Raw genomic sequence first — 12,958 nt, 5'->3', positions numbered from 1 at the left:
GTGCACACTTTGGCATGGGCAAAGAACAAAAATAACATAGCAATGAATTCTACCTCCAAAAAACAGGAGTTTGGAAAATGTGAGGTTATCTTATATCATCATGTTAGGATCTCGGCTGATTCTTTCCTCATATGTAAAAAGGAAGGGGAGGAACCAGAAGGTCCATTTGAGCTTCAAATTTATGTTCTTTACTCTGACACAAGGAATTGGCCCACAGCAAGCCAATGTGTTAACAATGAGTTTAGTACTTCTTATACAGCGTACAGTAGGCGATGATGAATGCTTATTGGTTGAGGGATGGAGTAGGCTGCCTTCCATTCAAAAAGAAAGATCCTCCTACTGTCAATCTAGCTGCACAGATTGCAGAATGTCAGCCATCAATTGAAACCAAATTTTCATTTTCTTAATTCTATTTGCTAAATTTTGATCATGAACAAAGTTTGTGTAGAAATGAAGTCAGCTCTCTCCAAAGACTATTTGCCCCTGATCCATGGCACTCTTGCTTTATTTGGTGAGCAACCGGCCTGCACCCAACCAACCTCTTTTATCTTTGTAGATCCTTACTACACAAAAGCAAATGAGATTTATTTACAAAAAACCAAAGGGAAACTAAATTATTATAAAAATTCCCTAATATATTAAGTCTTAAAACAATTGACAAAACAGAAATGTTCAATACTTTAAAGAGTTATGTTACCTGAATGCATTCGCTCTATAATAATCGACTGGTGGGGTGGAGGTTGTAGGAAATGTGAAGCATGAGAAATTGCTAGAGCAAGGCCCGTTCCAAGCGGTGTCTAACAGTGAAAAAGACAGAAATCATGTTCAAGACTTGCCTAATCTGTTAAAATAACATTAAAAAAGATAGGCTATAGAATATAATTTCTTGATTTACATTTTAATGTGTTTCACACAACTTACTATATTACACTTCAAAAATGCTTCCATCTAGTTACAGAATTGGAAACAAATTGTCTTCTATTAAAAATTATGAATACTTAAGACCATGAAAATATTTAATCTTTCAAAACTACGATCAATTACCGTTCTAGATTTGTTTGCACTTTTATTATGTGCAGCAAGATTGACAGTGGGAGGATCAATAACTGAGCCTGGAAAGAGCTGTGCAAGTTCTGCATTGATCACAACAGATACAACTTCATTTGGTGGAGTTAGTGGTGGAGTCATGAAGAGTGGAGTTGTTTTTGGAGTCGGTGGAATAACATCAGATGGATGAATGAAGAATCCTGGTGCTGCCACTGGATTAGAAGGCACAGAGTTGTGAACAGGCCCCACTGCTGATGCAGCAGCAGCTGCTGCTGCTGTAGTCTGATGTAATTTGGCTTCCAATTTAGCTTTCTATAAAGAACAAGCAGAAAGAGCAAACGTGGATTAAACTTGCTTGAGTATGTACTAAATACAGACAGTGCACTCTCACACATTAGCCACTACACCACCAACCTTAGTTCAAATAAATTGTTCATGAAAATGAGGTTGACAATAAAGCAAATATTGTTAGACAAATATAAAATATTTAATGAAAGTTTTATTTTACATAAGATCCTCACTTTAAATAAGTCAATATTTAACTGAAGTTGACTTCAAAGAAAGTAAAAGTAATATAAACATTTTTAACAAAATTATTTTACAACATTCCCCAAAAATTACGCAAGGGAGTTGTAAAGGATGGGGAATTTAGGGGTGGAAGAGAAAAGCTTAGAAGTGAAAGCAGAAGTGAGAGGGAAGCTCTGTTCAGAACAAATGAGCAGAAACAGAAATATCATTTTCATGTAACAAATTTTTGAAAACAATGCAACTTTAAATTTTGGCATCTTATACTTTTAAATAAAATTAAATAGCTAAAGCATACTTTGCAATTTATACTGATGTTTAAGTAAACATAATGCAAATTGCCATTAAACACAGACAAATCATGAGTGCCTTGAGAACAGAAATTTGCCTATCATCTAGGATCTTAACACAACAGTTTAAATTACACAAGTAGCAAGGTGATTCCCTTCCAAGGTGCATGAAGAGAGTACTACTACCATTCCCTCATACACACACTCAATAGAATCAAATAAATTAATTAATGATTTCAGAGATTATAAACTCATATTTTACACTGACCATCCAAGTTATTCATAACGCATATGTTATTTAAGCAAGTATTACAATTAGCTCATCTCAGTTCCCTCACTTCCTTTGATGAGGAAGAATGGCCAATTTTATTTCAGGACTTTTTCTCAGCTTTTGAAGTTTAGAGACATCATAAATAAATAGCCAAAGAGTCTCCAACCTGTTGCTGAAGCTTCAAAAGCTGCTGCTGTTTCTCTTGCAGCACCTGGAGCTGTTGCTCAGCTGAAGCCATTGCATGAGAGAGAGACTGCAAAGCTACCTGGGCTGCTGAACTCAGGGCGGTCGAAGCTTCCCCAACAGTCCCCGAGGAGAGGCCGCCTACTGCGGGGGTAACCCCGAAGGAACTCACTGGCATAAGACAAAAAACAACACACACAAACAAGGATGAAGACAAGGTTCAAAGAGTAATTATTTTTAACAAATCTGAATATAAATAAGTGAAAGAAAATTGCTATTTATCCAGAATTATAACAGCAAACATGAATGTCCATAACAGTTTGATGACATACAAGGTAATGTATATGTACCAATGGAGAACTTTTAAAATATAAAGGTTCCTTCTAAATTCAAAAATAAAAAACCTAAAAGTATATGAAGGTAAGTACAATATCAAGTAATTTCATTCTCTTCTTCTTTAAATATGGTAAACTGAGTTAACCAGAAATTTGTTTTTAAAAAAGAATCACTCCATTTCCTAATCATCCAGTACAAATGGGACCGTATCAAAGTTGGTTTTTATTTTTTTTAAGTTATACCAAAACATTAACCCTGTGCAACAATAAACAAAGCAATAAAGCCTACTATTTATGTAGTTTCTGCTGATAAAGAAAAAACTCCCTGAACCTATCAGATAGAGACTACTCAGAAAAAATACCTTAACTAAATGTGGGAAAGTAAATTTAGCGTTATTATTGGAAATGGACACAGTGAGTAGAATTCTCTGGAGTTTTAGTTAAGAGAGTTAGGTTCAGATCCTAATTCAAGACACTTCATAGCTGACTGACCAGAATAAAGTAATTTAGCCTCTAAAAGACCAATTTCCACATCCATAAGAAAAGGGAAAATATTACTTGTACTAGTCCCCTCACAGGTTATGTAAATAACCCTTAAAGTCACAAATGTAAGTTAAAACCTAATTAAAATCTCTAAAGTGCTGGTGTCAATGACTACATTTATCAATATCTTGAGTGGCAATTCGACTTGAGATAAGAGTCATATTACAGATAATAAAATAGCTGTTATACTGAAGTTCAAACTTTACAACAAATAATTCCAGACAATAAAATGTCAGCAAAATAATCAAAATAGACAGCTCCTCAGCAGTTACTGTGAATAAAATCTGAAGCATGCCTTTTACTACTGAAAAAAAATATAAACTATTTTTCAGTACTAAAAACAATCCTAGACATTGTACCTTCAATGTCTGTGGGACGAAGCACTTTTTTAACTGCTTATGTGACAATCAATTCAACTGTATGGATAATTCAACAAAAAGAACAGCCCATTGCCTCACTGAAATTAGTTCTCTCTTAAAACAAATATACTTTGCTTGATCTTAATTACATTGCCCTTGTCTTCTGATAAATAAGGTACTCAAAAAGCCATAGAAAGAGTTAATGGTTGGTTCTTCAGGAAATAAAAGGTGTTTTTAAAGATGACCTGATGGAAGGTTGGAAAGATCTACAAGTTTATAGAGGGTCCAAGTCCTCTTAAAGAAAGGTTACAAATATTCTCAATGCCAATTATTAAAGTTCCAGTGAAAATTGAGGAAATAAATAATTCTAATCCCTCCAGTCATCCACACAGTCAATTGCTGAAAAGTCTAAGCACTAACACTGTAATATAACGCTGACATTTCACCAAAATAAACTGCAGAAGTACTTTTGCTTCCTCTATCTGATCATGGTAGTAAGAGGGGAAAAAGATCATTTGAATGTTTAACTTGCTTTACTCAAGACTCACAGTTAAAAACTGAAACAGTTTGGCATTATGAGGTGCACTCTTGCTAGCCTGCTGTGCCTGCAGCATTATTTTATAGGTATAGATCTCAAAATTAACTTGGCATATCCTTATTTGCACTCACATGAAACTTGTCATCTGAAAGTAGATAATACTTCCAGAAAGAAATACAAGTCAAGAAAGAAATGCAAAGGGGAATATGGCTAATATTTTGTTACAAAATTTCAATGTATAATAATTCCTTTAAAAAGAAACAAAGTACAGCAAAAACATACACTGCTTCACACCAATTTAAAAGAATTCTTTTTCACCCGAAGAACTCTTTTAAAAGTCATATACTAAACACAGTAAGATAAATGTGACTTCAGCAATTTAAAATAAATGAAATATATTTAGTCATAAGTACAGACATCTGATGACAGTTTGAATAGAGGTAAAAAGTAACACGATGTGATGATGAGAGGAATTTTCTTCAGCCATGAAAATGACACAAACAAGATCTATTCTCTTCAAAACAGCCCTCTGGATAAACACATAATTTTCTGTTCCATAAAAAGGCATAAAACTTTATTTCTCTATATAAGCTTATATAAAAAATAATAAAGAGTGTATATACCAGTAAACGTACTTGCATCATCCCTTTCTATCCTTGTTCCATCACTGGTTGAAACACAAGAAAAGTGCAGAGGTTCAACTTCGAGGAGTCCAGTCAGAGAAGTGAAACTACCCTCAGCAGCTGTGCAGCTACTAACCTTGCCATTCCCTACAACAGAACAAGGCTTAAGTTCCATCATATACAATGACAAATTTAAATGTTAAAAAATAAAAGCAGTAAACTATTCAACTTGTTGCCCCAGACAATGAAATTAAGGGCTTTTTTTTTTTTTTTGCTAGTTAAAAATTCCTGCTGTAATATTGTGATATACAACAGAATTTTAAAATAAGTCATCCTTTGTCTTCTCCAATGGATATGTCCGCTACGGAATGGAAATTGCATGGATAATACAGGCTAATAGTCATGATAAGATTTTGTCAGGTGAGGGTTAGAATTGCTACAGTAATAAAACAAAAGACAAATTTAAGTGCCACATAATGTATTATATGAATGTTACAAATAATAAAGGCTATAAATCAGAGGACAAAGAGATTATTTGTATCTTAGGTAGCAGAGATGTAATTTCTATACAAGAGACTATATCTGAATGGGGTACAATGGATAGGACTTCACTAGTTTTAAGTTTTGTGCATAATTGGGTGGGGGGAGGGGATTTGGGGATGGGAAATGTTGTTTGAGGTGGAGAGAAGGAATTAGTAGTAATATATTATAAATAAGGATAGGGGCCCAAAATGAATGAACTGGACCTTTTAAAGTCACCCTAAGGGAATTTGCATTTTACGTGAAAGAAGTCAGATAAATTTTTTAGCATGAGAGATGTAAAATCAAAATAACGTTTCAGTGAAATTGATCAGGATATATACATGATGAATTCATTATAAGGCTAGAGAAATTAGGGTGTGACAGTTTAAAAGTAACTGAATGTGCCCTTGCAAACTTTTATTAAAACACCTACTGTGCATAGATATCACTGAACCAGGCACTGCTGAAGAGCTTAGATATGAGACAAGAGGAACATTGTAAAGAAACAATCAACATGATTCAGGAAATGACTGGACATAGGGTGAGAAAGGAAAAAAAATTTAAAATTCTTTTAAGTTTTAAGGCTTGGTTACACTGAGCAAATACCTGGTACTATTAGCAAAACCATTAAGGAGAGGAAAGCACTGTGGGAAGGAAAATGATTAATTTCAAACAATACTGAATTTGGAGTGACAGCAGAACAAGTGGAGAAATAAATTGCTTCTACTTCTTCCTGCTGACCCCTTACTCAATCCCACCTTCCACTTTTACTTATTTAAAAAAAAATCACCTCGACCATCAGAATATGACTTCAATATTATATGGATCCATATAATATAAATCACAAAGATCCTTGAGTTTAACTGTAGGAGGATATCTCTAGCAAGCTAATAGACACTTCATCTTAGATGTCTATTAAGGTGGGTCAAAGCTGACTATTTTTTCTCCCTTACCTTCTGCAGCCCATGAGTTAAAAGTCTTGTTAGTCATACCACATAATTACCTCACTCAACATTCTTTAGCAATTCCCTATTTTTCTCTAGGCTACAATGCAAAACCCTGACTCTTAAAGACTTTTACAATACATCCCCAACAAACTGCTGTTCGAATTTCATCTCTTCTTCACACACATTTACTATAAAAATCACAAGGTACCTTTTCTGGGGTAAGTGCCACTCCACCTTTTGCTTCTGGTTGAGAAATATAAAAAAGACTGCATGTAGGATCTTAGGCTTCCTAAACAGCCCAATTTAAAGTGAAATGAAACCAGTCCAAACAGGTTTTCATCAGTAATTTACATGTATCAGATTATGTAATAAAAACTCCTCTCCTTTCATACCCCTCATGGAGTTACTTTAGGGTTTTCTGCTTTTATTCTGTCATAGTAATTTAATAATAGAGGATTCAGAGTCAGAGAATCTGGATTCAAACAACTCTGCCAATCATGTTCACACCAGCTGACAATACTTTGGAGATAAGTTTTCCCTTAAGGAAAAGTGGAAGAGGAAAATGAAATGGATGATGAATGGCAGAAAAAGTAGAATTAAACAATGACATTTTCATCAATCTATAATCAGCTTAAAAATCTAATTAGCTCCATGGTTAGGAAAATTCAAACTCAGTTTCATCAATATTAAAGATTTTTGGGTTATGTTTTTAAATGATGATACCTGAGAGGACATCTGAGAGATCAATTTCATCTGACTGTACACTAATACTGCTGTTGTACACATTTTTACAAGAGGAACCACTCATCTCCAAATCAAAGAGAACTGGATCAAATGGTGAGCTATATAATCCGTATCTGAAAAAGAAAAAATGAATAAAAAGATTTCCACAAATGAAACTTCATTTATACCTCACTTAGGGCAATTTTAATCTCTTGTTACTTGTCTACATATGATTGCTCCAACTAAAATGCAAGATACAAATTACAGATATGATGGCTAAGTCTCTATTCTATTTCCCACAAGATCTAAAGCAATGACTTGTACATAATGGATGTTGGAACAAATTTTTTAAATGAATGAAAAATGAAAAAACGCAAATTAAGATCTCCTTTCAAATTTGAGAGTTCTAGTATATGCCTCTGTAAAATAGAACTCATAATTGATATAATTTTACTTCTTAAAAATTTATTTTTCAGAATATCTAGTTTTCATTCTATAAATATTTATTTCTTTTCAAATGAGAAATTTAAGAAAATATTTTCTAGTTGAAATACAATACAACTCTTAAGATTTGATTCATAAAGCCTTAACTTACAAAAAAGTTGCTATTTACTCATATTCCATGTAGCCCAGTTTAATGTAAATATTCTATTTTTTAAAAACCATAAAAGTTCAAAAGAGTACTTCTTTGTTCTCTTCTTAGCGTGGGCAGTACTAATATCTAAGTTTACATGCCAAACACATCTAAAGTCAGTTGTTTAGAACACAGGAAATAATGTCATCATAGAAATCACGTATATTTGTGTGTGTGTGCGCACGCGCGTGCGTGTGTATCTCACTACATTTTATGTATATACATATGGGAGAAGGAGGGAAAAAGGGGTGCTGTACCTGGCAGGCACATGCATGCTTCTCAAGCCAGGCTACAAATGAGGAATATAGTGAGATGCTGTCCTCCTAGCCATAATTTGTAATGATTATTGTACAGGACTACCAAATTTTAAATTAGTATATTAGGAACATATTTCTCTCACTCCCTTCAGAAGGGAGACTGCCCCCACTCTGGGGCCTGTGTTTCACCAGTATGAGCAAGATAGGGACTGGCCAAAAGGAGGAAGAGAAGGGCCTCTGAGGTAAAGAACAACACTGAGAGAAAATTGGGAACATGGAAAGACTCACACAAAATAATGAACAGCAAAACAAACAGAACCAAGAGAACGTTATATACAGTAACAACAACATTGTTTTAAGAATGACTTTGAGGGACTAAATCATTTTGACTATTAAAAATTACCAAATTAACTATAAAGAAAATATGAAGACACTATCTGCATCCAGAGAAAAAACCAATATATAGAAATATGTATAGAACAACTTTACACACACACATCCTATTTATGGCTAATGGTGGCCCTCCTGCGGGGGAGGGGAGAGAATGCACATAATTTTGTACATACTGAAAGGAACAGCAAGCTGTACATAGTAGATTTGCAGTGCAATCTTTTTTTTGGTGATATGTTATAGAAATGCTTGCTTTATTCCATAAATTCAAAACTATTTTTCTTTTAAATGAAGGGGAGGGAGATTGTCTTCTGCAAATCAAACCCTGATAGGACACTCTTAGACTTTGAGTCCGATCTCTTGTTAATGCTATTCCTTTTCTTATGCCAGTCTGGGAAGTTGAGACTTCTCATATCTCATTCCATTGCAACCCTATCACATATTCTAGGGTTTCTTTCTTTTCTGGCCTCCTACTACAGAATCAAGTCATCTAATGATTTCTATTCTACATTCCTGTCCCTAAAGTAAGTATAAAGATAAATCATAACGAGAAGCTTGGTATAGTGCATAAAGAACTGGCCTCTGTGTCAACAAGATCTGCATTTAAGGTCTGCCACTGATACTTATTGGCTTTGTGTCATAGATGAGTCATTAATTTTTCAGGACCTTAGGGAATGCTCTAGAACTTGTTGCTATTAAGTTTCCTTCCCTAACTCATTTTGCAGATGAGGAAGTGACTTAGCTAGTAAGTGTCTGAGGCATTCAAAAATTAATTAAATTAAGGAGATTTTCAAATCAAACCTAAAAGGAAGCAAATTACTGATTTTAAGTACCTGGTTTGAAGTAAAGCCTCCATCGGTGTTAACCTTTCCTGTAATTGCTTGGATACTGCAGTGAGCAAAGATGCACAAGCAGTACTGCAGCCAGCCAGATCCTCATCTTTAACGTAATTCAACAAGACAAAATACCAGTACACAGATCCTAAAAACATAGGAAAACAGAGGGTTACACAGTTTTGTGGTAAAGTCAGACTCTGTACTGAGTGCATCAACAAAGAACCTTAGCGGACTTATAATCTGCTGTTCAGAGTAAAAGGAAAAATATATGAAAAGAAACAAACCACATATAAAGCCCTTAAAAGGATGAGAATGAGCTACATTAGATAGTCTTTGTAAATAGATAAAATCATTAAAGCCAAAATACTACTGGAAAATAATGACAATGCTAAGAAAAAACAATGCCAAATATCCAGTGACAAAATAAAAAGTAATGTAACAAATGCTATTGCTTTTTTTTAAAGAATATTGAGGGGAGGGAGGGCCAGAGCCAAGATGGTGGAGTAGAAAGATGCATATACTCTAGTGCTTCCCTCACAGCCCACAAAATACCTGTAAAAAATGACTCTCAACAAATTCTAGAGCAGCAGAAGCCACAGAACAAGAAACTGAAAGAGGTTTCCAGCCAAAGGTAACCTTGATGGTCCACAGGAAAGGTCTACCTCATGGGACACTGAGCAGAGAGAAGCCCTGCCCTGGCAGCATGGCACTGGGAAGAATAGGACTTGAACAGACCTCTGGGGCAGAAATCCCAGCAGGGAGGGTCCCAGATCCCTCAACCCACAAGCTACAAAGAAAGCTACAAAGGTCAGTGTGGGAGGGTTTTCCCAGATGGGACACAGGGGAACAGAGTTCCCCCAGCACTGGCCTCAGGTGGTAGTGGTGGCAGCAGCAGCAGCAGCAGCAGCAGGCTGCAAATGGCTACAGAGAAGCAGCCTGGGTTCATTGTCCAGGCAGCTCAGTTTGAAGCCTCTGGGGGAAATCAGCAGCTGATCTGAACCTCAGCCCTCAGTGGCAGCCCTGCCCCCACCCAAAACCCCTGGGGCAATACAGTTGCTGATCTGAACCTCAGACCTCAGTGGTGGCTCTGCCCCTACCCAAAGCCCCTGGGAGAGTTGAGTAGCTGATCTGAATCTCAGCCTTGAGTACAGTACTGGGGAGAGGAGAAGCACTGGGACCCTCCTATTGACAAAGGATTCAGAAATCAAGTAACTGCCGGGAAAATGCCCAAAAAAGGGAAAAAAAATAAGACCCTAGAAGGTTACTTTCTTGGTGAACAGGTGTCTCCTTCCATTCTTTTGAATGAAGAAGAACAATGCATGCTGTCAGAGGAAGTCAACGCCGCTGCCTCCAGTACCTCCAAAATGAATATGAAATGGGCTCAGGCCATAGAAGCTTGAAAAGCATGTCAGCAGCTGCTGAGAACCAAAAAATGCTGACGAAAATAACACCTTTAAAAAGAGGCTAACTCAATTGGAAAAGGAGGTCCAAAAAGCCAGTAAGGAGAAGGAGGCTTTAAAAAGCAGAATTAGCCAAATGGAAGAGAAGGTTCAAAAGCTCACTGAAGAAAATAGTTCTTTAAAAGAGAGTGAAGTTCAGGGAAGCTAATGACTATGAGACAAACCAAGAAGTTAGAAAGCAAAACCAAAAGAGTGAAAAAACAGAAGATAATGTGAAACACCTCATTGGAAAAACAACTGACCTGGAAAACAGATCCAGGAGAAACAATTTAAAAATGATGGGGCTACCTGAAAGCCATAAACAAAAAAAGAGCCTAGACATTATCTTCCATGAAATTATCAAGGCAACTGCCCTGATATTCTAGAACCAGAGGGCAAAATAAATATTGAAAGGATCCACCAATCACCTCCTGAAAGAGACCTGAAAAGAGAAACTCCTAGGAATGTTGTGGCCAAATTTCAGAGTTCCCAGGTCAAGGAGAAAATAGTTGCAAGCACCTAGAAAAAAACAATTTGAGTATTGTGGAAATACAATCAGGATAACACAGGATCTGGCAGCTTCTACATTAAGGGATCAAAGGGCTTGGAACAGGACATTCCAGATGTCAAAGGAACTGAGATTAAAACCAAGAATCACCTACCCAGCAAAACTGAGTATAATACTTCAAGGGAATAAATGGTCATTCAATGACATAGAGGACTTTCAAGCATCCATGATGAAAAGATCAGAACTGAAGAGAAAATGTGACTTTCAAACACAAGAATCAAGAGAAGCATGAAAAGGTAAACAGGAAAGAGAAATCATAAAGGACTTTCTAAAGCTGAACTGTTTACATTCCTACATGAAAAGATAATCTTTGTAACTCTTGAAGACTTTTCGCAGTATTTGGGTAGGTGGAGGGATTATACATACATACAACACACACATATATATAGAGAGAGAGTACAGGTTGAGATGAATCAGAAGAGATGATATCCATAAAAAAAAGATAAAATTAAGGGGTGAGAGAGGAAAATATTGGGAGGAAAAAGGGAGAAATGGAATGGGGCAAGCTGTCACTCATAAAAGAGATAAGAAAAATCTTGTTCAAAGGAAGAGAAAAGGGAGGAGATGAGAGAGGAAAAGTGAAGCTTACTCTCTTCACATTTGGCTTAAGGAGGGAATAACATCCTCACTCAATTTGGTATGAAAATCTATCTTACACTATAGGAAAGTAGGGGAGAAGGTGACAAGTGGGATGAGGGGGATGATAGGAGGGAGGGCAAATGGGAGAAGGGAGCAACTAGAAGTAAATACTTTTGGGAAGGGACAAGGTCAAATGAGAGAGTAAAAAAAAAGGAGGAAACAGGGTAAGATGGAGGTCAATACAGTTAGTCTTATACAACATGACTATTATGGAAGTCTTTTATAAAAAGACACATATATAGCCTGTATTGAATTGTTTGCCTTCTCAGTGGGGATGGCTAGGGAGGGAGGGAGAGAGAGAAGTTAGAATTCAAAGTATTAGAAATGAATGTTGAGAATTATTATTGCATATAACTGGGAAATAAGAAATACAGGTAATGGGGTATAAAATTTTATCTTGCTCTACAAGAAAAGAGAGAAGATGGGGATAAGGAAAGGGTGCAGTGTGATAGAAGGGAGGATACAGTGAGGGAAGGGAGAAATCAGAATGCAAGATATTATGGGGTGGGAGGAGGGGAGAGATGGGGAGAAAAATTGGAACTCAAAATTTTGTGGAAATGAACATTGAAATCTAAAAAAAATAAATTTTTAAAAAATGGAATATCTGAAACCATTATCAAAATTTATTATCTGAGGTGATAATGAATGACAAAAGGCATTTATATCCAATACCTCAGAATGACACTGACAACTCTTGAAGACTATGTAGGAGGAACACAAGCTCTTCTAGGTCTTACCCAAGCTAGGAAGAGATCTGAGCATCAACTGAGTTAACTACAGAGAGGCTTCTCGTTACTATATAAGTAAACGCTTCACCCAGATTGACCCAAGGATCAGGCAGTTTCATAAAATAGCCCATATTCCCATGTAGAGCCCTTCTTTTTCTGAAGTAACAATGACAAAGTAACAGCGAACAGGACAGAAGATGATAATATTTAGAAAGCTTTTGGTCTATTTATAAACATTAACACTACGTACTAACTCTAAATGTGAAATCTATCTCTAATAATTTGCTGGAGGAACTAAACTACACTGATTTGAACAATCTCACTAAAAAAGGAAACCAGAAAAGATGGAAGTTGCAGAAAAACATTAAAGACAGTTCACAGGTTTTCCAGAACAGGGGAAAAAAAGGCATTGGCAAAATTTGTTTCATGGAGTACCCAACAGCAACAGGGAGCATCATGTCACCTTGGTTATCTCCTATTGCATGATGAACAGAGGAAACTAGACCATTAGGAATATCAACTAAAGTACTAACATGTTCAAACATAGAGGCTGAAGAAAGA

General features: G+C 36.0%; 1 protein-coding gene across 8 annotated transcripts in view; it reads right to left on the bottom strand.

Annotated features, from left to right (window-relative positions):
* BIRC6 (baculoviral IAP repeat containing 6) overlaps positions 1 to 12,958 on the bottom strand; it is a 302,402-nt gene that overhangs the window by 182,200 nt on the left and 107,244 nt on the right. For 5 of the 8 annotated variants that reach the window (XR_011972445.1, XR_011972446.1, XM_072634130.1 and 2 more), the window contains exons 21-26: positions 9,021 to 9,168; positions 6,907 to 7,040; positions 4,715 to 4,861; positions 2,300 to 2,487; positions 1,045 to 1,359; positions 698 to 797 (exon numbers count right to left, since the gene is read on the bottom strand). Coding sequence is in view for 6 of the 8 variants with exons in the window: in XM_072634130.1 (XP_072490231.1) it covers positions 698 to 797; positions 1,045 to 1,359; positions 2,300 to 2,487; positions 4,715 to 4,861; positions 6,907 to 7,040; positions 9,021 to 9,168 (1,032 nt within the window). In the remaining 2 variants the exon portion in view is untranslated. The remainder of the gene's footprint in view (positions 1 to 697; positions 798 to 1,044; positions 1,360 to 2,299; positions 2,488 to 4,714; positions 4,862 to 6,906; positions 7,041 to 9,020; positions 9,169 to 12,958) is intronic. The other 3 variants (XM_072634131.1, XM_072634133.1, XM_072634134.1) reach the window with 2 other exon arrangements.

This window comes from Notamacropus eugenii, chromosome 1 (assembly GCF_028372415.1).
Source record: "Notamacropus eugenii isolate mMacEug1 chromosome 1, mMacEug1.pri_v2, whole genome shotgun sequence".
Taxonomy (NCBI): Eukaryota; Metazoa; Chordata; class Mammalia; order Diprotodontia; family Macropodidae; genus Notamacropus; species Notamacropus eugenii.
Note: the sequence above shows the minus strand (reverse complement) of the source record. Positions and strands in the feature narration are given on the sequence as shown.